This window comes from Silurus aristotelis (assembly GCF_946808225.1).
Source record: "Silurus aristotelis genome assembly, chromosome: 12".
NCBI lineage: Eukaryota > Metazoa > Chordata > Actinopteri > Siluriformes > Siluridae > Silurus > Silurus aristotelis.
Window position 1 is genome coordinate 17,631,335 of NC_139585.1, and position 26,416 is coordinate 17,657,750.

At 38.2% G+C, this 26,416-nt stretch overlaps 4 protein-coding genes across 6 annotated transcripts; 3 read left to right on the forward strand and 1 right to left on the reverse strand.

Annotated features, from left to right (window-relative positions):
- The first annotated feature begins 27 nt into the window (after window positions 1-27).
- Window positions 28-11,455, forward strand: tmem184ba (transmembrane protein 184ba). 2 transcript variants are annotated; one of them, XM_083556339.1, is made up of 10 exons: window positions 28-716; window positions 3,001-3,234; window positions 4,058-4,223; window positions 7,312-7,402; window positions 7,530-7,605; window positions 7,704-7,795; window positions 8,219-8,388; window positions 8,477-8,671; window positions 9,009-9,035; window positions 9,149-11,455. In XM_083556339.1, the coding sequence occupies exons 1-10, from the start codon at window positions 708-710 to the stop codon at window positions 9,376-9,378; spliced, it is 1,290 nt and encodes a 429-aa protein (XP_083412465.1). In that variant the 5' UTR covers window positions 28-707; the 3' UTR covers window positions 9,379-11,455. The 2 variants fall into 2 exon arrangements, with proteins under 2 accessions (XP_083412465.1, XP_083412466.1); XM_083556340.1 differs by lacking the exon at window positions 9,009-9,035.
- A 33-nt stretch (window positions 11,456-11,488) lies between these two features.
- Window positions 11,489-15,638, reverse strand: maff (v-maf avian musculoaponeurotic fibrosarcoma oncogene homolog F). The gene is made up of 3 exons (XM_083556341.1): window positions 15,389-15,638; window positions 13,755-13,822; window positions 11,489-13,593 (listed from the first exon to the last, which is right to left on the reverse strand). Exons 2-3 carry the CDS (start codon window positions 13,788-13,790, stop codon window positions 13,150-13,152), a joined length of 480 nt encoding a protein of 159 aa, XP_083412467.1. The 5' UTR covers window positions 13,791-13,822; window positions 15,389-15,638; the 3' UTR covers window positions 11,489-13,149.
- Window positions 15,639-16,393: 755 nt separating this feature from the next.
- Window positions 16,394-18,837, forward strand: tomm22 (translocase of outer mitochondrial membrane 22 homolog (yeast)). The gene is made up of 4 exons (XM_083557727.1): window positions 16,394-16,527; window positions 17,252-17,370; window positions 17,452-17,569; window positions 17,872-18,837. Exons 1-4 carry the CDS (start codon window positions 16,438-16,440, stop codon window positions 17,944-17,946), a joined length of 402 nt encoding a protein of 133 aa, XP_083413853.1. The 5' UTR covers window positions 16,394-16,437; the 3' UTR covers window positions 17,947-18,837.
- A 2,146-nt stretch (window positions 18,838-20,983) lies between these two features.
- Window positions 20,984-26,262, forward strand: dmc1 (DNA meiotic recombinase 1). 2 transcript variants are annotated; one of them, XM_083557353.1, is made up of 14 exons: window positions 20,984-21,107; window positions 21,355-21,412; window positions 21,568-21,612; window positions 21,702-21,848; window positions 21,991-22,073; window positions 23,340-23,392; window positions 23,470-23,511; window positions 23,663-23,735; window positions 24,019-24,110; window positions 24,726-24,799; window positions 24,925-25,039; window positions 25,471-25,531; window positions 25,721-25,837; window positions 25,982-26,262. In XM_083557353.1, the coding sequence occupies exons 1-14, from the start codon at window positions 21,037-21,039 to the stop codon at window positions 26,049-26,051; spliced, it is 1,101 nt and encodes a 366-aa protein (XP_083413479.1). In that variant the 5' UTR covers window positions 20,984-21,036; the 3' UTR covers window positions 26,052-26,262. The 2 variants fall into 2 exon arrangements, with proteins under 2 accessions (XP_083413479.1, XP_083413480.1); XM_083557354.1 differs by lacking the exon at window positions 25,721-25,837.
- Window positions 26,263-26,416: the final 154 nt, after the last annotated feature.

A 26,416-nucleotide genomic window follows, 5' to 3' on the forward strand; every position in this document is an offset into this window, starting at 1 on the left:
GGTGAAGGATTCCACCATTTTGAAAAAGGACCGACGATATACAGCGTTGCCAGATTGGGTGGAATTATTTCATGTGTCGCTTTTGTTTGGAACAAAATGTGCACGGACAGAACAGAATTAGTTGTCAAAAAAAAACGAGAAAAAAAATCCCCACACCATTAATTTATTTATTTACAATTGTTTTTATGTTAACAAATTGTATGTGGGAGATTGTGGAGGATTGTTGGTGACGATTAGAAAAATGTAACCTGGCAACCACGGTAAGTGTGGACGCAGACTCTGGAGCTTCACCTCCCTGCCAGCTCTTTATCTCGGGTCGGCTGTGATGATCGTCACCGCGGCGCAGACTCTCATTACACACCGCTGCAGACGGGCTTTGAGTTCGGGGCGCGTTACAGCCGGGAAATAGCAATAAATCCTGCTGTGGAATTTAGTCCACAAGTTGGGTCTTGTTTTTTTATACCACTGTTGAGTGAAGTGAGAAGTTAGTGAGAAATATAGTTAGTGATTGAGTAGGTAATTAAGTGAGATATTGAGTGAGATCTTGAGAAAGATCTTGAGTAGGATCTCCTCTGCAGCAGCCGGAGTTCAGCCTCAGTGTCGGTGCACTCCGGGAACAGAAACATGGATGACGGGCCGCGGTGATGGCTTTGAGGAGTTTAGGCCCCGTCTGATCTGCTGCTTCTTGGTATAAAAAAACAACATTCATGCACCCGGTAAGTGTGTGAGAGTGTGTTTGTGTGAAGTCTCTTCATAATGTGTCCTGTTGTGTGTGTGTTTGTTCGCCTCTCATTGCCCAATAGAGACCAAGCTACTCTTCAGAGCAAAGACAGAGCTATAAAACCCCTAATAAATAATGCCCTCTGTCTTTCGTCATTATCTGAAATTGACCAGATTATATACAAAAGTATTGTTTCTATTTGATAAATAGTTTTGATGTAGGGAGAAATGTGGACCCTGATGCCACACAGGGAGTCCCCTGGGGTTCAGTGTAGCACCGAGGAGAGCGGTTCGGTCTGAAAATCTGGGTTTGAGAGGGTTTTTATTGCTGTTTGTGAAAGAAGTAAAGTCTGAACAGAGGGATGGAGTATTAATGATCATTATTCAGAAACTCTGTGTGTTAAAGACGCGACTTGTGTGGTGAATCAGTGAACACCTGAGTTGTGTGTATTAACCAGCCGTGGCTTAGTGTAGCAGTGTTTTTTATTATTATAATTCATAATTAAATTATTTTTCTGTTCGTTTTTTTTTTATTCTGTGACTTCAAATAGCTCAGTAGAGCTGCGCTCAGATTTGCGTGGTTACGTATTAAATCCTGACGTCGCTACGTGACGTCTGCCTGCACACGCTAGGCCCCGCCCACTTCCGGTGACCAGTCAGTACAATTTAAGCCAGTATTGACAGCCGTGGGCTTGTTTCTTAAGGCAAGTCAAGTTTATTTCTATAGCGCTTTTCACAACAGACATTGTATCAAAGCAGCTTTAGAGAAATCAACAGTTAAGGTGAACGATGTGTATTTATCCCTGATGAGCAGCCATGGTGACTGTGGCAAGGAAAAACTCTCTTGGATGTTATGAGGAAGAAACCTTGAGAGGGAGGACTCAAAAGGGGAACCCATCCTCATTTGTGTGATATCAAGAGTGTGATTATAGTCTTTAAACTATAACTCTGTGAGAAGTCTTAACAGTACAGATACAGTATTCTGTTATTCCACTGATTTGATGTTCTAATACACATCAGCACCTGGTCACACCCAGTTCAAACAAAAACCTTATTGTGATGTCAGGGCACCAAACACACATACACAGACGCTAGCAGGGGTCACCAACATGGTGCCTGCAGGGACCTTTTCTAAAAATAGCTCACCATAGCGCCACTTACCAGTGAGCTGCATCAATCTGTTTCCTACCTTGTTAAATCATTGTTGATAATTATTGTGAGAAGTCATTAACATGATCAGTGTCTTCACATAGAATATCATCAATTATTAATAATAACATGTAATTAAAGGTAAATTGAGCAAATTTATTTCAGAAGTGTGTATCAAACTGGTAGCCCGTCACATTAATCGGTACCCAAGAAGTAGCTCTCAGTTTCTCCTGTGTTAGAGGAACCACACACACGGGGACGTTGCACAGAATAGTCCTCACAGGCAATTACCTGAGCTCAGCATTGCACAAGAAACCCTGAGGCTGTGGGGGCCAGGACTTATTCCTGCATTAGTATTAAATACGGTTACACTTTTATATCTATAGAACTGCGGTGCTTTATCTTCAGCCACATTGTAAAAATCGCATGCACCAAACGCTTACCGCAATAATATATAACAACAGAAACCACGAAACAAAACACGTTTGGAAACAAAGAGTTGAAAGTATTTTATATATTCCATGACAGTGAGTATTACGCAATGGTGTCGCCGAGCTTGAAGATGACTTGATGATAAGACCTTTGTATCCTGAGTCATTTATCTTAGAGAAACTTTCCAAACGGACTGTAAAGTGGTTGAGTGGGAGCGACTACAGGATCTTTTGGTATACTTTTGTAACTGCTCGAAACAGTTGGACAGTAGTGGTGTCTGTGTTCTCGATGACTTCATATGCTGATTATATTCAGATAACCACAGTGTGCCACATCACAACAGTGTAACCACATTGAATTTAATAGAATGAACATTCTAGCTAATCCCAATGTGATTTGACTTTGTAAAAAAAAAAAAAAGTTTTAGTCTCAGTCCTGACCATTGTTTTGCAGTTTGTGGCTAAGAATCCAAGAAAGCAAAACTGGATTCACTCTCAGAGATGGCATTATTCTTACCTTGTTAAACACAGCAAAACCAGGGTATATATTTCCAGGGATGTATAAGGTGATGGTATTAGCAGCAAGTACTTCCATTGTATTTAGCTGTTCTGATTTATGTATAAAGTTGTTTTTCTTTTGGCTCTGTTTGAATGTATATAATGATTTGTGTAGGTAAGTTCTCTTTCTGATGCTTTGTAGATCTCCAGACTCTGGAGACGTGACGTGCCCTTGTCAGAACGGTTTGGCGAGGGCTCAGTAGCCGCCATGGTTCCAGGATCTCCAGCAACGGTGTCCCCTACCGGGCCCAACATCTCATGGCTCCCTGAGGCTCCACTGCGCACCCCTGATCAGCCCATCTTCCTCATGACCACAACAGCACAAGCTGTGTCTGGTTTCTTTGTGTGGACAGCATTGTTGTTTACCTGCCACCAGGTACAGACCTGAATTAACATCTTACTACACCTAAATGAAAACAAATTATTTTAAAGCCTTCCAACAATAAACACATGACCATATAAAAAACACTATATGGATACAAGTTTGTGGACACCTTACATAGACCTGTATGTGGATTTTTGAGCATCCCATTCCACATTTAGTCCCCATAATGTTCTCATCTGGGAAGGTGTTCCCCTCGATTTTGGAGTGTGCTTCTGGAGATTTTTGCTCTTTCGGGTACGTTCATTAAGGGGCATTAGTAAAGTCAGGTACTGATGTAAAGACCTGCAGTCAGCATTCCATTTGATCCCAAAGTTGTTCAGTAGGGTTGAGTTTAGAGCTCTTTTTTGCAGGCCTCTATAGATCTCCAACCCACAAATTGTCTCCAAATTTTTGGTAATAGTTTGGGGAAGAACCATATATGTCTGCAAAAGTTAGGTGTCCCAATACGTTTATTAATATATTGTGGGTAAAATTGAATCCTCAAAGCCTTTCCCTTAAAAAAAATAGCTATGACCAGCTTTGTTTATAACGCCACCTGGTGTTAGTCTGTTAGCTGACTGCTATTGGATCTTGCAGATGAAACTCGGAGAGTAACACAGGTCAGCAAATCATAAACATAACACTGCAGGATTATTATAAACCATACAACAGCCAGCCATGAAAGACTTAAAGCATTGTTTCTTAATAAATAACCATCTGTTATAAACTTGAGTTCAGAAATGTCTAAAGGTCAAGTTTTACATGTGAATGTAATAATGGAACATTTGGTCTGATTTGGATTACTGTACTTTTTACATTTCCCCCTTTTTTTTAGATCTACATGCACTTGCGTTACTACAGTTCTCCAAACGAGCAGAGACACATAGTGCGCATCCTTTTCATCGTCCCCATCTATGCTTTCGACTCCTGGCTCAGCCTTCTGTTCTTCACCAATGATCAGTACTACGTTTATTTCGACACAGTCCGAGACTGCTATGAGGGTAATGCAAGTTACATTGTGCAAACCATAACATGCATTGTGTTGAGCTCCAGATTCCGTTGTGTGCACCGATTTCCACAGCTGTTCTGACCTCGGCTGTGTCTCGGAGGCCCCTTGTATTTGTTCTCGCTGCGTCTCCCAGGATTACTTTGGGAGTGCTGCCTGTTGCATAGCAACGGTGCTGCGCTATCTTTTATTGAGAAGGTACAGAAAAAGCAGCTACGGGATAAATGAGCAGATCTGACCTTTGATCAACATCAATCTGCTTCATTATTAGTAGTGTGGCCAGTCAGTGAACATGTAGAACCTTTTTAGAGTCTTTGTCTCGAATTCTGTAGTGCGTTTCTTTTTTTGCGACACAACGTGACTCATCCGCTAATTAACAAACCCTTTGTGTTGGACCAGGTGTGATGGAGCAGGGAAAACACTAAACACTGTAGGACTGGAGGAGTCTAGGAGTATCAGTGAGAAACACTGAATTATTATAATTATTATTATTAAGCCCTGAAACATTATTACATACAACTCCTGATTACTTAAATCTGAAAAATATAATTCCCCTTAAATGTGGACATTGATTTATTTTCTGGAGGTAAAAAGCTACTTGGGTAAATTATCTGCTCAGAGGGAAAAACTCCAGGAGTTAAAGGGAGAGGGTGTTATTTGATACAATTCTGACTTCCATGAAAATTGCTTAATATCTCTTTAACTTGCTTAGTCATGGTGTAAGATGGCCAAAGTGAATAATAAGTGGTATAAATCAGTTCTAACATCCCTAATACCTGTTGTACAAACCTTCTCTGTGGTCATAAAGAGAAATCATTTCGTGTTTTGCCAGTGCTGTTTAAACGAGTGATGTGATTGCATTCACTTGTTGCATATGTTTGCAGGGCAGAATAGAGGTTCTGAATGGTTGTGTATAGGTGTAGCTGGAAAGGTGTTGTCGGCATCAACCAGCCCTTCAGTTGCCTGGTACTGCAGCTTCAGCCAACCACACTGAGCAGTTTTGTTCCTACAGCATTCCTGCTATATATAGAACACTCGCCCCCACCCACACGCGCTTACCAACTGCTCGACAGACCATAAGATATAGACAAATTAAACCCATGAGGAGGCTTTCATGACTACCACAGTTGGGTTGCTGCATGAACTTCTCATATAGCTTTCTGACACGTACATTATTAGTCATTATTAGATGCACTGAGCTGTAGGTTATATGCTTGCAGAAAATAGGTAAGGCAAGAGTTGAGATAGAAGCCATGTTTGTAGTGATTGTCAGAATTAATAGCTGCTTTTTTTATTAAGATGAATGTGACATGCTCTAGATTGGGATTGTTTTGCTGTAATCTCACCTAGTGAGCTAATTTACATTTTGGAAGTATAATAAAGTATAAATTAAACAATATAAAAAATGTAATAATATAAATAATAATAATAATAATAAATTCTGCCTTAGCAGACCTTCTTAACAAAAGCAAATAAGTACTCATAACTTGGAAACTAACCGGGGGTCTATCTTGGGGCTGCGCTGGTCTTTTTAGAATTAGAAAAATGTGAAACAGAAGGTGTGAAGAAAAGTGAAAGTTATCCAAAAAATGAGATAATAGTAAGTGCCCAGAAAACCAGTCAAGTGTTATTCTAAATGTTGTCTGAAGTGGCAGGTCTTTAGTCTTTTATGGAAAGGAGACATGGTTGGGACTGGAGGGTAAAGTTCATGGCGGTAAGATACTTAAGCCGATGGGTCTCACCTTACAAGCATTCTCAGATCTCAGAGAAGGACATGCCAGAGGTTAAAGACTTGCGTTGTGGTGCAGGTGTGCAATCCTGAGCCAAGGTCTGTGTATAAATCCGTGTAGCGTAGAAGTATGGTGTGCATGTATGGCATTAATTTGACTGCTGCTGCAACTGATTGTTAGTGAAGTCTTGAGCAGGAGAACAGATTGAGAGAACTTTGTAATGTTATAAACCACACAAGTATTGCGGATGTTCTATAAAGGAGATGTAACACATGAAGGAAGCCCAGTAGGTAGAGAGGTGTAATGTTCAAGCCTAATCACTAAGACTGAATCTGTGTTCAAAAATGGTCATGTTCTCCCAAAGCTATGAGACAGATCTGTTCTGGTTTGTCATGTGATCAGATAAAATGAACACCCTTTTAAATGATCACGCCAAGATTCATAGCAGTGTTCAGCAGATGGATTGGGAGGACTTCATTGTTGATTGAAGGGGTACTGCTTTCTTCTAGTAAGTAAATGGGTCTCTATTTCCAGTAAGACCTGAATGTCTTGTATATCAAACATGCAATAGACTTGATTCATACTGTTGCATTAAACAACTTTTATGCTATTCATGATTAAACGAACATTACAGATTGACTTTTATGTACTTGTGTTTGGGTGGATATATAAAGTGTTTGCTTGGTGTTCATTATCTGTAAGAGAAATTCAGGATGCATATTAACATTTTTATGTATTTATAATATCATAATACAAAGATTATATACCAGAAAGAACTAGCCTTTTGTGGAACCTTGCCGGTTGTGGTCAGTAGAAGCAGTTCTATCACAGTGCAGTGTCTAATTCATGTAGACAGGCGATTAAATAAACAATGACTTTCAGCAGCACACAAAGAAATCAATAAACTCCTGAGTTTACACATACTGGGACGTGTCACGGTACCCGGCTGTGTTTGCCACCTAAAAATCTACTACTTCGTTTGAACCTGTTACTGTGGAAGAGCTGCTCAAATGGAAAAAGGAATATTTTTTAATTATAAAATGAAAACTCATGTATGTACAAATCAGTTCGAGCTAGCTAGCCAATGTGCATTTGGCATCCTCTGTTTTTATTTCTTTTAACAGACAAAATAAGCAGAACATTTGTTTGTATTGTGTCGAGTTTCTTTATGGTATATGCCTTCACTGCTCTATGTGTGATATTGTTGAATCATGAGCCTAAATATTAATTATGTATAAAAACTAATTGTAATTTTATTGTATGTATTAATGCATATTGCAATTTCTGTGGTTATAAGTTTGCACTTATATAACAATTTATTTATCTTGTTCTTTGCTTTTGGTTTTTCTACAGCATTTGTAATCTACAACTTTCTGAGCCTTTGTTATGAGTACCTGGGAGGTGAAAGTGCCATCATGTCCGAGATCAGAGGGAAACCCATTGAGTGAGTCCTCTACTCTTTCTCTCTAATATATTAGAATAAAAATGACTGCGGTATGTCTGCGAACATCAGATCTTTTTTTCCCTCCCTTTTTAATATGTGTTGAGGGTGTTCTTTTTTGTGTGTGAAGGTCCAGCTGTGTGTATGGGACGTGTTGTCTTTGGGGCAAGACCTATTCTATTGGCTTCCTCAGATTCTGTAAACAGGTTGGCATGACCAAATTATTCCTCTTACTTACCTGTTGATATTTAAAAAAAAATTTTTATATATAAACCCCTTTTTTTTCTTTTTTTTTTATAAATAGGCCACACTCCAGTTCTGTGTGGTGAAACCCTTGATGGCAGTGGTCACTGTTATCCTGCAGGCCTTTGAAAAATATCGTGATGGAGATTTCAAGTATGTGTTCCTTCTCCATGTATTGAAATATTAAACAAGGACAAAAAAAAAACGAACAAATGAATCCTATTTTAGTAAAGGTCGTAATGTTTAAGATTTTAGGAACACGTTTCACTGAATTATCGATGGACTTAGCTAAACTTTTTTTCTATATATTTTCTTCTAACCCCGTTGAATTTCAACTACCCATTTTGCTATGTTGTAATTCTCAGGATATACAGGGTATTAATCACTGTAAATGGTATTAATTTGACCAGGTTTACGTGTATGTGTGTGTAATGTAATATATATAAATATATAAAAACTAGCTGTTTTTGTCAAATTTAAGTATAATTAAAAATTTTCTATTGCAATTGATAGTATGATCACCATTATCATCTCTAATAAAAGTGTGTGTGTTTGACTCATTTTCATTTGTAACAGTGTGGCCAGCGGATATCTGTACGTGACCATTATCTACAATGTCTCAGTGAGCCTGTCCCTGTACGCTCTCTTCCTCTTCTACTTTGCCACACGAGACCTGCTCAGCCCCTACAGCCCTGTGCTCAAATTTTTTATGGTTAAATCAGTCATCTTTCTTTCCTTTTGGCAAGGTGAGTCACATGATGTTTTCTTTCGAATTGATTGAAAAAAGCAGTAGATGAAAACGACTGACCGGTCGTATGAACAATATCTTGCCAGGTATGCTGCTGGCCATTCTTGAGAAATGTGGTGCAATTCCAAAGATCAGCTCTGCCGAGGTGTCTGTTGGTGAGGGCACTGTTGCGGCTGGATATCAGAACTTCATTATCTGCATCGAGATGTTCTTCGCTGCAGTTGCCCTTCGCCATGCCTTCACATATAAAGTGTACATGGACAAGAGGCTCGACTCCCATGGTGAGACATCTGACAGCGTCTTCTGTAATGAATGAGTGACTTTAATCATGTTTTTACTGCCTTTTATCATAGATTAGACAACTTAAGCTTCTTCCTATGGAATTATAATACCCTTTTTCTCCTTACTCTCTTTTCATTTTCTCTCCTTCTATGTTTCACTTCCATGTTTGCTATGAGTTACATCCTTCATCAAAATGCTTTTCACGCCTTCTTGTTACCACTCGAATTTTGTTTCCCTGTTTGCCTGCCTCACTTTCAAAACTCATGTTCTTTACATTCCCACATCCTCTTTGGTTCTCTCTTCAATCTCTCCTCCCTTTCCTCATGCTGCCTAAAGGCCCTATTCCAACATATGGACAGTATGGTAGGCCACACACTTGCTCTTTATTTCTCTTTTGTAATGCATTAAATATATAAAATCACCTCTAAACTAAAATGTTATGCTGCTGGACTAAATCTTTTCCTTTACTCTCCTAGGTCGTTCGGCTCCTATGAAGAGCATCTCGAGCAGTCTGAAGGAGACAATAAACCCTGGAGACATTGTCCAGGATGCCATTCACAACTTCTCTCCAGCTTATCAGCAGTACACACAGCAGTCCACTTTGGAACAAGGGGTCAAAGCACCACCCCTCTCCCGCAACCATAGCTGTATGAGTGCACGGGACACTGAGAAAACCCTCCTGCTCAGCTCTGATGATGAGTTTTAGCCCCAATGTAGGCTGATTGGAATATCCAAAAACTATATGTAGAGTACTCCTCTGTCTTTAAGGTAGATTCTATGCTGCAATGATGTACTGGTAGTTGAACCGTTTATCTTTGGGACACATCATTACAGGACCATAGGACAACTAGTCCAACGATTTACATGTTGGAGTATTAAAAGTATCGCTGCTTATTGTTTCATTGTTATTGATGTGGTGAAACAACAATTTACTTTTGCGGAAGCTTTTTGTTATTCTCTGCCTTCTAAGTGGTTTATTTTGAAGAGTAACCTTTTTTCAGCTATTAATAGGAAATATTTAGTTGGCTTAAATGCTTATCAGCATTTTTACACATTTATACTTGAATCGATTAGATTTTTTTTTTCTGAGTCCGTTTACTTATAGAGTGACAAAAACTGAATATTTCAATACTGAAATTTTGAGGATTTAAAATCCAATTAATGTATTTGACTGATCGTGAACAATAAGCACCGGAGGATTGTTTTTTGCTTCCCATGTTCAAGTTCAGCTCTGTGTAAGATGGTCAGTGTTTACAGTTGAGATAAAAGGGGTTTAAGATCTCATGCTTATGTGATTGATGCATCAGGTGCAGAGTGAAGATGTAGTAAATAAACAAGCAGTTATTTGAGCTTGATGAGATTACAATATAAGAATGAGTGAAATCTGCTCTTGGTTCCGGTTTCAGCTGATCTACAGTCTAGAATTTTAGGTTGTAACTGGGCCATTGTTTAACACATTTTCCTTAGTGAGACACAGAAACTGGCAGCACACCCTGGCACTAAATTCACTATCTTGGATAGCTGGGGTTCAAGTAACACCTGCTATAGTTTTGCATATAAATGCTGCTTAAGGTTCAAAATCATCTAAATGTACATCTGAAATATTTCCTAATGAAGCAGTAAAGGGTGCAACTATAAATGTTTTCTATTTGTACTTTTGAAATATTTTGTTCTCTGCTTATTTTGATGTGGATCCTTCAAGTTTGGACTTAATCTATGCTCATTTTTTTGAAGGCCACTAGAGGGAGGCATCTTCAGTATGAGGGCATCTGCACCTTATCTCAGTAGGACATATTAGGTGCTATGTGGTGTTTCTAAGGGCCATGCTGATATTTCCTTCCTGTTCCTCTGTTGTTTTTTGTTTCTTCATTTCAGTTCTCTTTATGATAGCACTACAGCCTTCCTGGGTTAGACTGTACTTGTTGTAAACATGGTTATATCTTTAGCATTTCATCTAGCAGTAGAGTGGAATATGTTTCTGTCCTGCTCTTTATTTGTGCAATAGAGGCCAGTATAAATGATCTAGCTACAGCATTTAAGTATAAGTATTTATGGTACCTGCTTTTTAGTATCTTAGGTTTTTTGTTTGCATTCTTAATAAGAGGATTTGGGGAGATATTTATCATTAATGCACTAAACCAAGCCCAGTCCAAAAGGGAATGTGAGGCTTTAGAGTAACTCACCCCAGTCATTTATTCAAGGGGCATCCAAATGTTTTCTATATTCAAATTATTCAAAATGCTTTCTTTGGTGAAAAGAAACTATTCAGGAAAATTGTTAGTTAGTAGAGGTGGTGCAGTGGTGTAATGGGCAATGTTGCTGTGTCACAGCTCCAGATTCCCTGCTTTGTTCCCGTGTGTGTGTGTGTGTGTGTGTGTGTGGCTTACCTGTACTCACTGCGTTTGTATGGGTGTTTTCCAAATTTCCAAAAAACTTGCTGGTAGGTGTATGGACTACTTTAAGCATGGATGTGTGAACCAATACAAGGGTGTGTTTAGCTTTCACAGGGATTCACCTCGTCCCTGACCAGGATGAAGTAAATAAATTATTTTAGAGCGAAACTCATAATTGTTACCAGAAATGAAACGATCTAGTCGTCAGGGCCTTTTGTACACTAGGATATATTTTAAGCACAGATAGAGCAATAGCATACATGAACAAGCAAATTCTTTGATATTTTTTACATTTTTAATGTGCCATTGTATATTTTTCCTGCAAAGATGATGCTTCTATTTTTCCTTGTGACGTCCCTACAAAATAATAAAATAAGGATTTTGTCTGTATCACATTTGGATTTCTTTGAATGAGCAAACAAATTTATGTACAATATATACATTTATTTCAATTAATGGCATAAAATAGACAATATTTTACCATAGAAAAATATATGTAATAAATACAAATAACAGACTTGTATTTTGCTACTTCACAAAACATCCAGCATGTTTGGAACCATAACATCAGAACAAGTTGTTACTGAAATCAAGTGTTTCAATATTAAAATTGAAATAGCATTAACAGGTTTCATTCCAATAAAAATGTTTGAACCTATAAATATGAACACATACTGTATACTCCTCAATGCTGGAGTTAGTAAAGCTAATAGTTGGCAAGCCTCTTGTCAACTATGAGTTAATATGATCGCTTGTAGCCACAACTTGTGTCCCTCTTTCCCGCTAGCACTTTCAGATCACCTTTTGTTCCCGTCTCAGCCGCTTACTCTGGTTTCTTTTCCTTTTATCGCTTTTTATTCCACGTTTACTCTTCTGTAGTCTTTCATACTTTATACCATCATGTGACACTTCCTAAACTTTCAAAAGGTATTTTGTCATTATAAATAATCTACTTTTTTTGTACAAAAATACCACAGCAAACAAGCTACTATAACGTATTAGCACAAATACAGTCGTCACACATACTGAAACATATTCCAGTAACATTTCCTGCTTTGCTGTGATCATTTTAGCGTTTCCCGGTTACGCATCTCAAAATGAGTGTTGAGAAATGGGAGACGCTAAAATGTTCTCGCAAGAGCAGGAGTAGAAACACACTGGCAAAGCTGAACTGTTCCTTAAAATTTACCTATCCTAAATACAAATCACACCATTACAATAATTGGACATGGAAAATATTCCCAAACTAGTTTGTACAGAAACAGTATTTGGACGTAAAATCACAGCACTCTAGCTTTTAGGTCTTCATCTTAAATACAGATAGGAAAAAAAAAAAATAATAATAATCTCCATGTTGCACATTAAGTTTTGAAAACATATATGGGAATGTACTAAGAAGCTTGCATTGACGTGGTGTGGCATTCGATTGAATTATAACTGAATAATTATGATTATTTGTTTCATAAATCATAACTGAATATATTCCAGCAATTCTTGCCAACTGAGAATGAGTTGGTAGTCAGTGAGATTAAGCCAAGCTTAATAGTTAATCCAGTAAAGACATTCTTTACAGTTTTTTGTTTTTCCATGTGACAACAAAAAGAAAATGGCCATATAAATATTTTTGAAATACATTACATGTAAACTTACAAACATTACCTTATTTATATGTTAGTTACTCTGGTTGAAGCAAAGGTATTAGACCAAACATAAAACAGGTCAATGCAGTCAAATTCTCCAATTCAGAACACAAAGTAATCTGTTCCCAAAATCATGTACAAACAATGCAGACTTGCCCTTGCATTCTCATTATCGAGATGCTCCAATTAACCAAATGGCAAAATATAATATGCAACGTTGGGATAATAGTGTGGCAAAGAATAAAAAAACAAAACAAAAAAAAAAAGCAATCTTGAATCACTGACATCAACGACTTCACCTACACAACTGTTTGTTGTGCAACATTACTAAATGTTTCGCAGTCATTTATTTCGGCATCGATGGTCCAGTTGTTGTGTACCTTGTACTTCTACGTGTTTGCGAGTGTGTGTATGCGTTTGCCCAATTGCTTTTATGACTCATCCCTAGGACGCCTCTTGCTCTCTGGGGCCATGGCTTTGCTGTGGGCTCTTCACTATGGTGATGACTGATGCGGTGTTAAGGCGAGGCGCTGTAGCTAGAATGCTCCCTCCTGCAGATTCGAGGCTGCGGGCGAAGCGCTGCAGTGCTGCGAGTCGAGCCCCGAGCCCCTCCAGCTCCCTGCGCATGCCTGCGTTCTCTGCTCCGAGTCGCTCTACCTCACGTTGCAGCTCCTTTTTCTGCTGCTCCAAGGCCTCGCGCTGAGACACACGCTTCACCCTGCAGCTGGCTGCGTAGCCACGATTCTTTAGCGTGCGCCGCCTTTGCTTCAGTTTCTGGATCTCTTCTCTGGACAAACCGCGCAGGTGCAAGTTCAGCTCCCGTACGGACAGAGACATGAGCTCACTGTCTGACAGCACAGGGACGTTCTCTCCACACTCTCTCTTTACCTACAAAAAGCGAGCAAATGCCATCAGCGCTCCCGAATAAACAGCGGTCAATAAATTTAAAGTAAAGTAAAGACACACATCTTTTAAATAACCTTCACATAATAGCATTTTCTGTAAATACAAAAAAAAAAGTAATTAGTACTAAGAGAGATCACATTTACCTGTAAGGCTTTGCTGGCTCTGCTGTCCGATGTCATGGTCGCTTTTGTTTTGGCTTTCGTAATGATTCCTGTACACAGAAAATATCACTTCATGATGATCTGCCCATGTAAACATAAAAACTTAATTACAAATGGCCTACAAAGAAGTAATGTTCCTTCACAGTCAGCTCTGTATTAATAGTATAATATAAATCTCCTTTATTTATTCACCAATGAACTTGATTCTAGTTTATTATGACAGTTTATTCTGGGTGTAGCACCTAATATTACAGCAACAGAAAACAGGAACACAGCAGATGCAGACTTGAGCTTTTTTTTTTTTTTTTATTATTCAGTGCTGTTATACTTTTTAGCACTTTGTTCATTTTCACTTTTGTGTTATTTAAGAAACACACACACATTATATATTTTATATATATATACACAGATCTAACATTTACAAAGAAAAAAATATTTCTTACACACACAGAGTATTTGAGAACAATTCACCACAAGAATCTGAGTATACACATCTGAGTACACAAAATACTAACTCAACCTGCACACCACCAGCAGTGTGTACTTTAATATCCACACACTTATGCAGGATCACTTATGCAGTGTGTGAGATATCCTAAAGCAGAAGCATGCTTCCTGACAGCATGTGAAATTCAGTTAGAGTACAGATTAAACACTGATCTGTTGGCCAACACACTGCTGAAAGGAGAACTCTGTGTGTGTGTGTGTGTGTGTGTGTGTGTGTGTGTGTGTGTGTGTGTGTGGGCCGCGCTCTGAGCCTTTACTGCTGTTCAGCCATGATTCAGCACAAGTCCTGTCCCTATGGCCTTCACTGACAAGATCAGAGTCTCGATTAAATATATTTTTCTCGACAAATTGATCATTTCTCAGCACCATGTCGCCAGTTTTCTGTATATCTAATAGGCCCGAGTGTAACAGTGTGTGACAATACATACATGTATATCCACAACAACAGTGTAATTGACGGCTGATTATGAAATAAACAAAAAGTGCCTGATTATACAAGCAGTAAAAATGCTGACGTCAAAGATCTAAAGTAAACGACAGCCATTTAACATTTTGAAGTAATCCCCACAACCATGTTTATTAAATCCACGTGTTTCCACATTTTATTATTTATTTATTTTTACAGTATTTATGGTATTTTTACTCATGGAAATTTTGATCAGAAATGTTTTTTTTTTAAGCATAAAAATAATAACTACCGAACTGTCAGATTATGTACGTGAGGATCAGAGGTGAATAAACCTAATTATTTAAACCCAGCTAGATATTTTTCCACCAATATGAAGGAAACATGTATCTCTAGAATCAACTCCTCGGTGAGAGCTAGCAACTCAGCTAGTGTTGTCACCTTGTGTTTACCATAAACACCTCAACCCTACTTCATTCCTCTAAAGAAAAATAATCACGATACAGTAATAATCGCTCTAACCAAAAGAAACTACTGCCACAGTGATCAGTTTATTTAATGATGACTAACACCTGAACACAGCTAATCCCCCAAACCCCGGAGCATGAGCTAGCGAGTTAGCTACATAGCAGAACTGGGCGGATTACTCCGCAGGTTAGCACTACTGTAAACAAACGGAAGAAGGGGGAAAAAAAAGACTTGCCTGGTGTGGACTTGAACTTGTACCCTTCCGACCTAGTTCAATAAAAAATACAGATATGGTCGATGTTTTTCACCATTAAGGCTTACACGAACAAATTCAACAACTTTACACAGCACGGTCACAGGCCGCCTTTTCCCGGAATTACTCACGCGCTGGCCGTGGGATTCTTTCATTCATTAAAAAAAACACGCGGTGACGTAAGGCTCCAAGAATGTGGGCGGGGCCACGCCGCCTACACAGTCCCGAGGCTCGTAAACAACATGACAGTAGCAAGGAGTATAGACAGACAGACAGACAGACAGACAGATAGACAGACAGATAATATAATATAATATAATATAATATAATATAATATAATATAATATAATATAATATAATATAATGTATTTGTACATTTGCCATTTTCAGGAACATCAACAATGTTCATAGTTTCCGATACTGCTAATTATTCTTATTGTTATTCTTATTACTTTTCTAGTTCTTGTTTTGCCATGTAAGATTTATCCATCCTCTGCTTTTTTATTATTACATATATTTAAGTAGACGGTGTAAAATAAATGTAAATGTGTTAGTAAATATCTTGGTTCCTTTGGCTCCTTTCATAGAAAATATTCTTTTTTTTTTTTTTTTTCGTTAGATTTGTGTAATTTAGGTTTTTTTTTTTTTTTTTTTTTTAGATGGAAACCCCGACTGTTATTTTAACTTCTCCTAATAATTGTTTTCCTGTGAAAGTGTTCCTTTTCTCAAAACTAAACAGCAGCCTAACTGCGGCGATGGTGTGTAGAAAGTCCTCCTGTGCAGCAGATGGCGCCAGTTTCCTTTCAGCTCGCGCGCACTACCGCAGGAACAGAACAGCTCCTTCATTCGGTGCACATGTAACCGACTTGACCTCCGACTGTGTGCAATTCATCTGCTCGTTTTATCTCCTGCTCTCGTATAAGCTAACAGCGTTGTCAGAATAGAAAGAGCGGTTAGTAGTTCCCCAGACGGTCCAGTAGTTAGGTGAATTATCACTCGGCTGTGTGAGAGTAGATCAGAGTGTGAGGCTGATGGATGCGGTGTCGGTTCTGTCTCCAGACGCTGGGCCTGTGGAAACACGGCCACCTGAAGACGACATCGAGGGAGACGACGACGATGATGTGAGTGAAGTTACCTGCATGTATGTTGAACTGAACAGAGAGCAAAGCTAACAAATGTTTCAGTTGTTAGTGAAAATATATTTATCCAAACCTGTACGTGTTTCACGTGCTGTCCAGCCTCCTTTCAGTGAAGTGCACTCTGTATAAAGTAGGGTTTTGTGTGTAATCCAAAACATTTTTGTAGTGTAATTCATTTTATAACAGGTCACGTGTTGTGTGGACATCAAGAGTATCAATATCAGTAGTAACAAAGTTCAATCCACCACCATTATCTTTGAAATCCCAAGTTTTTTCCAATTCAATAAACTAATGGTGGCGGTGTCCATCAATCACAATTTGGTAACATGTAAGTTCACTTATGGCTACTTCATGACCACCTGACCATCTGTTCTTTTGACACATTTATTCCTCTTGACAGATCAACCCCTTCAGAAGTTAAGAGCGAGATATGCTGTGCTCATTACTGCTTCAAGTGTGCTGGTTCTAATCACACAATAAATACTTATTTGAATAAACTGATTTGGCTATATACCACGGTAATATTTTGCATGCATAATAGAAACGCATAAGTCAAAAGGTAAAAAGCACCATATTTGTTGTTTGACCAATTTTGGTCTTCTTAACTTTTACAGTAACCGTCGACTAACTGAAAATATTTATTCTGGGCAAACAAGATACTCATAGACTGATATCTCACTAATATTATGCTTGTTATTTCCACTAGCTGGATGAAACCATGGTGGAGAGGCTGTGGGGATTAACAGAGATGTTTCCTGACACACTGCGCTCGGCAGCAGAAGTATCGGCACAGTGCTCGCTGTCCCTTGCGAAAAAAGTTTACAGGTACTGCCCGTGGCTTTGTCTTGTTTTTACCCATATTTATTACTTTTAATGTTTCTAACCCACTGCCGTATTTTCCTTTAGCTTTTCCCGCACTGCACTGTGGATCGGCACCACTTCATTTATGATCCTGGTTCTTCCGGTCGTGTTTGAAACAGAGAGACTACAGCTGGAACAGCAGCAGTTACAACAGCAGAGACAGGTAAGGTGGAGCAATAAACTGGGGGATTTATTCCCAAATTGGTAATGGTTGGCTGTTTTTTTTGTTTGTTTGTTTTGTTCAGTTTGCATTCCAGTCATAACTGTTTTATATCAGTTGGATTAGTGGTGGTTAGTGTTGTTCTTTTGTGTCAGCTATTACATCCATATTAAATGTGATAACAGGAAAAAAGTAGCTTGAAAATTAAATTGTATCGAATCTTAGAGATTTGATATAGCTTGTTGTTCTGTACTGCTTTTTAAAGTACCTTTTCTAAATGCTAATTTTATATATTCTGCACTCAGATCCTATTAGGGCCAAATGCTGGAATATCTGGTGTAATCCCTGGAATGGCACCTGTTGCTCCTGGAAAGGTCTGAAGAAATGGCTTTTAGCCCATCCTCAAGCTGCAGTTCACAGTGGACCTGGAGTCACCTAGTCATCTGAATAAAGAAGAGCAGGAGACATGAGCTGGCTTCATTCACCGAATCTGTCATATTGTCCAGAGTTTTTTTTTTGTTGTTGTTGGTTTTTTTTGTGTGTTTTTTTGTTTTTGTGTCTTTCTGAAAACAATGCATGTAGTAATCCAGTAACGTACTTGACCACTGTACCAGTCAGAATCAAAGAGATATTCGATAGGTAATTATCAGAGCTTTCTTAATAGATTAAAGAGCCCAGTCTGATTCTTTGCTCATTTAGAAAAGACCATAGAATTTTACCATGCATCTTTACATGCAAGTTTTAATTCAGGACAATTTGAAGTGGAAGCAGCAACAAAAACAATGCACTATACATTGATAAAAAAGATCTTGTTGTATATGCTTTAGACAGTGTATCTCCTACTTACTTGTCATCGCCTTCCAATAAAATAAATACAGTGCGCTGGTAAAAAAGGAATTAAATGATGTAAAAGCATTAATACATTTTTTTTTACTCAATAGGATATTGCATAAAATGTAATACTTCTTTCAACAGTGGACAGAACATCATCTGTACCTCTTTCACAGAAATCCTTTATCTGTACTCCTCCAGAAAGCTCTTCAGGAAATCTTTGTATATTTCACATCTTCAGAAATGAATCATTATATAATCATAATTCATTATCATATGATAAACAGCCGTTGAGCATCACATAGTAGTACATTCACAAAACCAGAACTGGATAAGCATGTACATTTATCAAGCTATGTTTAATTACCTTGAATTTCTGGTGGATTTCTATGGATTTCTCATTTCAAATAGAAATAAATAAAAGGCAACACCTGAAAGAATGAATTGGATAAGGTTTACATTAAGAAACATAATGTGTGGTGGATGCTTCCAGCTAGTACAAAACAATGAATGAAACATATATTCAGTTAACGTCCTGTTGTGCTCTATATTGTGTGAACATGCTGACTTATTGTGATTTATTGCTAGGTCACAGCTGGCAGGAGATTAATAAGATTATAAAATTAGCTGTAATTGTACAGTAACTAAAGTGACATCTGCTTGAATTGTGCAATATATAAGAAAACCAGAAGAGCAACTGTTCTTAAAGTAATATAGTTGGTTTTAAGGTGGTGAGAACTGTTGGTGAGTCTGTTGACATCTACAAAGGGAGGAATATTAAAGATTTATGAACATTTGAGAGCAAAGGTCTAGAGTGATGTTAAAAATTAGTCAGACTTTATCATATTTAATCATTGGGTTCTCTTCTAAGCAATCATTTTGGCCTCTTGCTAAGGGATACAGTCCTTCACACTGTCAATCAGAAGAACTATTGGATAGTGGTCTGTAATCCGGAGCAAACTGGTTACAGACTGGTTCAAACAGTGAGAGCCATGCCTGTTCTTAGCGTGCAAGACTTTGCTGCAGATTAAATGTCCAAAGAAAAACTATGGTGTTGAGACTAACAAAATCAGGGTAGCAGCAAATTTATGGGTAGTCTATGGGCATGCAGAAAGAGGTCTTGCATCAAAAGAAAACAGTCAATGCTCTCTGTTCTATTCCTTGAACATTATCTTCAATAGGGTTGATTGTGCTACACAAGTGGCTGCACTTCCTGTATTTTTTTCTACCTGATCATTAAAACTAAGTAGATTCTAGGAGCTGTGGCTTATAATCATTCTATTAAACACTATTGGCCAGGGAAATGCTGGATGGCTGACATAATTAAAATATTTTGAGATCACAAAAGGGCCCCTGCCAGTATGTAGAAATCTCCTGTCTCTGGCTTGTGGGAGATATTTCACCCTCACCTTCACTTCTAAAGTAATCCACACTACTGATGTTCCAGCCCCTTACATTATGGATTTTATATCCTTCTCTCTGTTTCAATAGGGCAGGACTGGTTGAACATCCTCTCTGGAAATCTGACCAGTCCATTGTGTCAGGGGTTGCTCATCATTTGGCGTAACTAATTATGAAACAGCAAACTTCACACTGGATTGTGAAAATCATAGTCTCAAATTACTCCTAGGAGTTACTGCAGCCTCCTGCTGACTTACACATTAATGTCATGTGGGAAATGGCCAAGTCATGGGCCTGGTTTAAAAAATATCAATAAAGTATATTTGCAATGAGATGAGTTATTAATCACCAGATCCATTCATTAGGTTTCATTGCTTTGATGTGTCTTAAACTCACTCTGGCACATTATGTCCCTAGCATCGAGTCAGATGCCTGTCTGACGTTTGGCCTTATATGACCATAATGAATACTTGAAAGAAAACTTTAGATTACAACCATAATCATGGTTTTCTGGTCATCTTAACGGGCCACCTTACTTGTGTAGAGCAAGCAAGAAACCTTTTAGGTGATGGGGCACTGAAGATTGTAAGGCAGATCTTCCAACCCTGATGGGCATGAAGTGGTAGTGTTTCTAAAAGACTGCACAAAGCTGCATGTCCCATGGAGAGATACCTAAATATCTTACAATCATATTCATAGTCTGAATATAGTCTGCTGCACCAATAGTATATTTATAAACACTTGACTGCCACAGTGGGGAAGTTATTGTGATTTGGGCCTACTTGTCCTTTTTAGACAAATTATTCTGTCTAATCACCTTTAACCTGGATAACCATGTTCCAAAACACACACAGCACAATAGTTTGATGAGTAAAACAATACATAATTAAAAAAAAACTGCTGTTAAACAGCACAGCACACACCACTATTATAACATATGAAGGATGAATTATGTTCATGAATGAATGTAAATCTCCTGTGACATGGTTATTAGATTCCAGATGAGTAGATCTGAGCATTTTAGCAACTAGAGAAAAACTATTTTACAGCATGTTAAAAATGTATTGTTTGAATGTCACAATATAACTGGTTTAGGTTTAAAATTTTGTTTTTAAGTCACTTCGTAACGCGGATTCGTGCACAATAACTGAGCCTCGTGTTTGTGTTTGCGCGCGTGCGTGCGTGCGAGAACGCGCGCGAGCTCGCGGGTTTTGTACTTCTGAGGCGATTGGCAGTTGATGTGTCTCGGATTCGGATCTTCTCGCCATCACCTACATTTAGTTACATTTACAACATTTTTTCTTTACAGGTAAGTTGGTTTGTGTATTAATCGTTGTTTTATAATATGTGATCTTTTCTTTTTGCATTACAATTGTGATAGAATCAGAAATAATTGCCGCTTAACAAACTACATGAAGCCAAAAGCCAGCTAGCAACGATGCACAGTATTATTTAGCTATAAATGGATTTAATGAAAAAAAAAACACAAAAAAAAAAACGTGCTGTTATTTATTATAAAGTCTTATTAGACGCACTTTGTGGTCTTTTTTTTCCAGTATGAAATCATTGGAGGATCAAGTTGTGGAAGATGAGGCAAGGTATCAGGATGATGAGGTAATGGCAATTTACATGCAAATACCCTACAGAAGCTTTGACTATAAAGAGCACCCTCACTTTCTGAATTAATAAATTTCATCACATTCACTAGGAAGTGTCACTTTATTCCATTTGGATGTCATAGAAAGTGTTTTTGATATTTCTGTTAACAGGAATCTTTCTTCCAAGACATTGAACTCCTACAGAAATATGGCATTGTGAGTAAAATTATATTTCATTACATAATATGATTTAACACTAACAGTTTGTTCTTAATTACCTCGTGTTCTCTGTGTGCTTTTCGTAGAACATGGTCGACATTAAAAAGCTAAAGTCAGTGGGAATTTGTACTGTGAAAGGGATCCAGATGACCACACGTCGTTCCCTCTGCAATGTTAAGGGTTTGTCTGAAGCCAAAGTGGAGAAAATCAAGGAGGCTGCTGGGAAGTTGTTGGTAATGTTCACTTTAGGTTTTCTTCTGCACAAGTCATGCAGGATGTTTATTAGGGCTCTATAGGTTAAGGGAGGAAGTGTAGAATATCGCCTGGTCCTCGGATGTTTTCACGTTTATTCTTGATTATTTTTGTTTGCTGCAGATGAGTGGATTTCAGACTGCTTCAGAATACAGTATGAAAAGGAAACAAGTATTTCACATCACAACAGGCAGTTTGGAGTTTGAGTAAGGATTAAATTATGGATAGTCTATCAGCATGTCACTGGCATAATTATGCAAACTATTATAGGAGTATAAAAATATACAATGCACCAAGTACTTAGAAATGTGTGATATTAACGTTCTATGAATTCTACTAACATCCACACTAGAGGTGCCAGTTTGTGAACCGTTACAGTCAAAATGATGGCCTTTATTGAGATTCCCTACAAAATATTAAAATGATCTATGCTTGTGAAATGACCCATTGCTCCAGATCGCAGTGATCAACATGCATTATAGATTATATAGTTCTACATGACTACTTTAAAACGGATAAAATTAGCTTTTCTCCTTTTTTCAAGCAACACCATTCACATGCCACACATCACCATTCACCTGTGCTGCAGGCTAAAAGGACTACAGAAACTTTATTTTAGACTAAATAATAGAGCTCACACAGGATTCGAAATGAGTTTATTAGAGGGTCAGCGCATGTAGGATGTTTTGGAGACAAGGTGAGGGAGGTGAGATTGAGATGGTTTGGACATGTGCAGAGGAGGGACATGGGGTATATCAGTAGGAGAATGCTGAGGATGAAGTCACCAGGAAGGAGGAAAAGAGGAAGACCAAGGAGGATGTTTATGGATGTGGTGAGGGAAGACATGCAGGTAGTTGGGTTGAAAGAGGCAGATGTAGAGGACAGGGGGGCATGGAGACGGATGATCTGCTGTGGCGACCCCTAATGGGAGAAGCCGAAAGAAGAAGAAATAATAGAGCTCAAAAATTAAACAATTTTGTTCAAAATATGGAACCCCTGCTTGAAGAATTATTTACATTTATTTAGATTTATACCAACACTCCTTTATGTAGCTCACTATTATAACCAGCACACTATTTCAATAATTAATGATTTCTGAGGTGTCAACCTAGCATTTAGTTCTTTCATACAGTTCTGTTGAGTGTAATCTCTGACACAAACTACAAAAGATGTATGGCATAATATATGAATACATTGCAGTATTAACTGGTCATGTAGTGTTGCTACATGAACCATATAATTTGACATTTGACCAACACATCAAGTGCATTTAATATGAGCATGTCATCTATTGTCTAACAGCTTATTTGCTATGGTGTATAGTGATGCTATGTAGTGCATCACTATGCTTATTGTTATCCCTGTAGTGTTTCTTCTAAAAATATTATTGTATACTGATACAACTCAAGAGTTACTTCTGTGTATTTGGTTACAGTCCAGTTCATTATGATATTTTTGTACATTTTCTTTAGTAAACTTCTTGGAGGGGGAATAGAGAGTATGGCAATCACTGAAGCTTTTGGAGGTAAGCTGCAGTTATGCTCTGTTGTCCCCTGTCATTTAGACCTTCTGATCTGATTTGCTCATTATTTCTTTATGCAGAGTTTAGAACGGGGAAGACTCAACTCTCTCACACACTGTGTGGTAGGTGGAAAAAATATCCTTCAAAGTGGCATGTTGATAGAACCTTATTTATTTTTTATATATTTACTGTCATTGCTATTAGGCTAAAGAGCTTTATTTAAACACTTATGAGCTAAACATTTAATGTCAGTTAATTCCTCTTTCTCAAAAGTTACAGCCCAGTTGCCTGGAGAGAATGGATATACTGGAGGGAAGGTCATCTTTATTGATGCAGAAAACACCTTGTATCCTTCTTGAATCAACTTATTCCATTGAATTAAGGGTTGAAGTGTTTAGACACCTAACAGTTTCATTCAGTATCAATCAGGTTTTTTGTTTTATTTCTGTAGACTACATTTTGATTTTATTCCCAGTAGGAAACTTTCATTCATCATCAACTCTTGATATTTTGCAATTAGAAAATGCCATAAGCCTGTGTACATTTGTTTAAAAAGAGAATCAGCTATTTTGTTCTCTGTCCTGACTGGTAGTCTGAAAGTCTTTATGATCTTAACCTGAAGTTCTTAGTCGCCCAGACAGGCTGAAGGACATTGCAGACAGGTTTAATGTGGATCATGAAGCAGTCCTTGATAATGTGCTGTATGCTCGTGCCTACACCAGTAAGACATGATTATTATTGAGGTTATCTTCTCTTTTATGTTAGTTTTATTGCTAGATAATTTATGCATGTTGTTGTTCTTCTTCTTTCGGCATAAGCTCCCTTTCTGCCTCTTTCAAACCAACTACCTGCAGGTCTTCCTTCACCACATCCATGAACCTCCTTTTTGGCCTTCCTCTTTTCCTTCCTGGCAGCTCCAACCAATCAATCAATCAATCAATCATTATTTATATAGCACCTAACATCTACCAGGTAGATCCTAGGTGCTGAACAAAGTGCAAGAGGCAAGATCACCAGGTCCGGAGTGTGTCCCATTACATGTGTTGGCACTTTAACTGATTGAATGCATTTGAATGAGTCCAGTAAATTATTAAAATCAACAAAAAAGTTATTATGTAGACAACAAACATGAATATTAAAATCCCCACAGGCTCAATTCTCAGCATTCTCCATGTCCCTCTTCTGCACATGACCAAACCATCTCAATTGAGCCTTTCTCACTTTGTCCCCAAAACGTCCTACATGCGCTGTCCCTCTCGTTTCTTATCCTAACCATTCTCGTCACCCCCAATGAAAATCTCAACTTTATGCATTTTGTTGATTCTGTCTATTTTAGGTGAACACCAGATGGAGCTGTTAGACTTTGTTGCAGCCAAATTTCATGAGGAGGGAGGTGTCTTCAAGCTGCTGGCAAGTAACAGGAAGAAAAACGAAACAGACAAACAGAAATATCTGTACAAGTATTGCATTATTATTACTCGTCTGGTTTATATGGTGCTCTACAGTTTTTATCCTGGACCTCTGTTTTTCTGAAGATCATAGACTCCATCATGGCTTTGTTTCGAGTGGACTTCTCAGGTCGAGGAGAGCTTGCAGAAAGACAGCAGAAGTTGGCACAGATGCTTTCCAGGCTTCAAAAGATCTCAGAAGGTCAGTTTTACTTCATAAAATATCCATAGTGTTGATATTTCATCTTCTCCCGCTTATCCGTAATTCGGGTCGCGGGGGCAGCAGTCTAAGCAGATTCCCCAGACACTTCTCCGTGTCCAGGGATCGGGCTGTCAAGGCCCCCGCCTTCGACTGCTGCCCAATCCTCTCCGCACTGGTCCCTTATGGTCCCTCCTGCAGGTGGTGAGCCCACGGGAAAGGGTTGATATTCTTTTGCTATTTTTCTTTTAGTTAAAAACTTTCTTTTTAGCAGAGGTATACAATTAAAAAAATAGTGCAGATTAATATCTTACAAATTTTTTATGATATATTTATTATATATCTATGTACTAGTCATGAAAAAAGAAATCACTTGACTGGAAATAAAAATGCTGGCCTTGCAGATAAAAAAAATTCTGTTTGAATTTTGACAGAGTACAATGTTGCAGTGTTTGTCACTAATCAGATGACTGCAGACCCTGGAGCCGGAATGACGTGAGTATTAACGATTCATTGAAACCTCAACGTACAGATTGTTGTAGTGACGTGTAGTTCTGCAGGTCCCACTGGTGAAAGCATGACCAGAATGTACTGTACTGAATGTAAATAATAATAATGTGCCTCTACTGAATTGGAGATGTTGAGTGTAAATGCAGCAGCTGATTTGTTTCCACTCTGTTAAAGATTTCAAGCAGATCCCAAAAAGCCCATTGGAGGTCACATACTAGCACATGCCTCCACCACACGCATTAGTCTGAGGAAAGGACGTGGTGAGATGAGAATTGCCAAAATATTTGATAGGTAATTTATTTTTGGGAAGAGCTGGCTGAATTAATGTCTTATAAAGTCAATCGATAAAGTAATAACGAATAATAAATTATTATTGATGTTGATGCAAACCGAAGATAAAAAAGAAAGTTCAAAGGATTATCTTCTGCTTTAAAGCCCTGACATGCCAGAAAATGAAGCTACCTTTGCCATTACTGCTGGAGGAGTGGCAGATGCAAAAGAGTAATGCAAGAACTTCTCCAAACAAAACACATGTTTAGTTAGTAGATACAAAATGTGTTTGGATCTAAATACAGCTGTTTGTTTATTTATTTGTTTACATATTTATTTGATCTCTAATTAAATGTTGTTGTTTTTTTTATAAATTGTTGGTTCATTGCCTGACAATCAGCTCTTCCTGCTTCTCCATTCACAGAATAAACCTGTACCACATTTAACTTCCGTCTCTCACTGCCTGTGATCAGTACAGAAAACAGTGTTAATGAGTTCTTTACTAATTGAACATTCATTCATTCATTCATTCATTCATTTTCTCCCGCTTATCCGTAATTCGGGTCGCAGGGGCAGCAGTCTAAGCAGGCCCCTGCCTTC

Coding starts and splice junctions, on each gene's coding strand:
- dmc1 (XM_083557353.1), top strand. CDS start 21,037: ATGTGTCTCGGATTCGGATCTTCTCGCCATCACCTACATTTAGTTACA. Junction 23,512..23,662: donor ACTCTCTCACACACTGTGTG/GTAGGTGGAAAA, acceptor CTTTCTCAAAAG/TTACAGCCCAGTTGCCTGGA. Junction 23,736..24,018: donor ATTGATGCAGAAAACACCTT/GTATCCTTCTTG, acceptor TGAAGTTCTTAG/TCGCCCAGACAGGCTGAAGG.
- maff (XM_083556341.1), bottom strand. CDS start 13,790: ATGACATCGGACAGCAGAGCCAGCAAAGCCTTACAG. Junction 13,594..13,754: donor GAGCCAGCAAAGCCTTACAG/GTAAATGTGATC, acceptor CGCTTTTTGTAG/GTAAAGAGAGAGTGTGGAGA.
- tomm22 (XM_083557727.1), top strand. CDS start 16,438: ATGGATGCGGTGTCGGTTCTGTCTCCAGACGCTGGGCCTGTGGAAACA. Junction 16,528..17,251: donor AGGGAGACGACGACGATGAT/GTGAGTGAAGTT, acceptor TATTTCCACTAG/CTGGATGAAACCATGGTGGA. Junction 17,371..17,451: donor CTTGCGAAAAAAGTTTACAG/GTACTGCCCGTG, acceptor ATTTTCCTTTAG/CTTTTCCCGCACTGCACTGT.
- tmem184ba (XM_083556339.1), top strand. Junction 3,235..4,057: donor TGTTGTTTACCTGCCACCAG/GTACAGACCTGA, acceptor CCTTTTTTTTAG/ATCTACATGCACTTGCGTTA. Junction 7,606..7,703: donor TCCTCAGATTCTGTAAACAG/GTTGGCATGACC, acceptor TTTTATAAATAG/GCCACACTCCAGTTCTGTGT.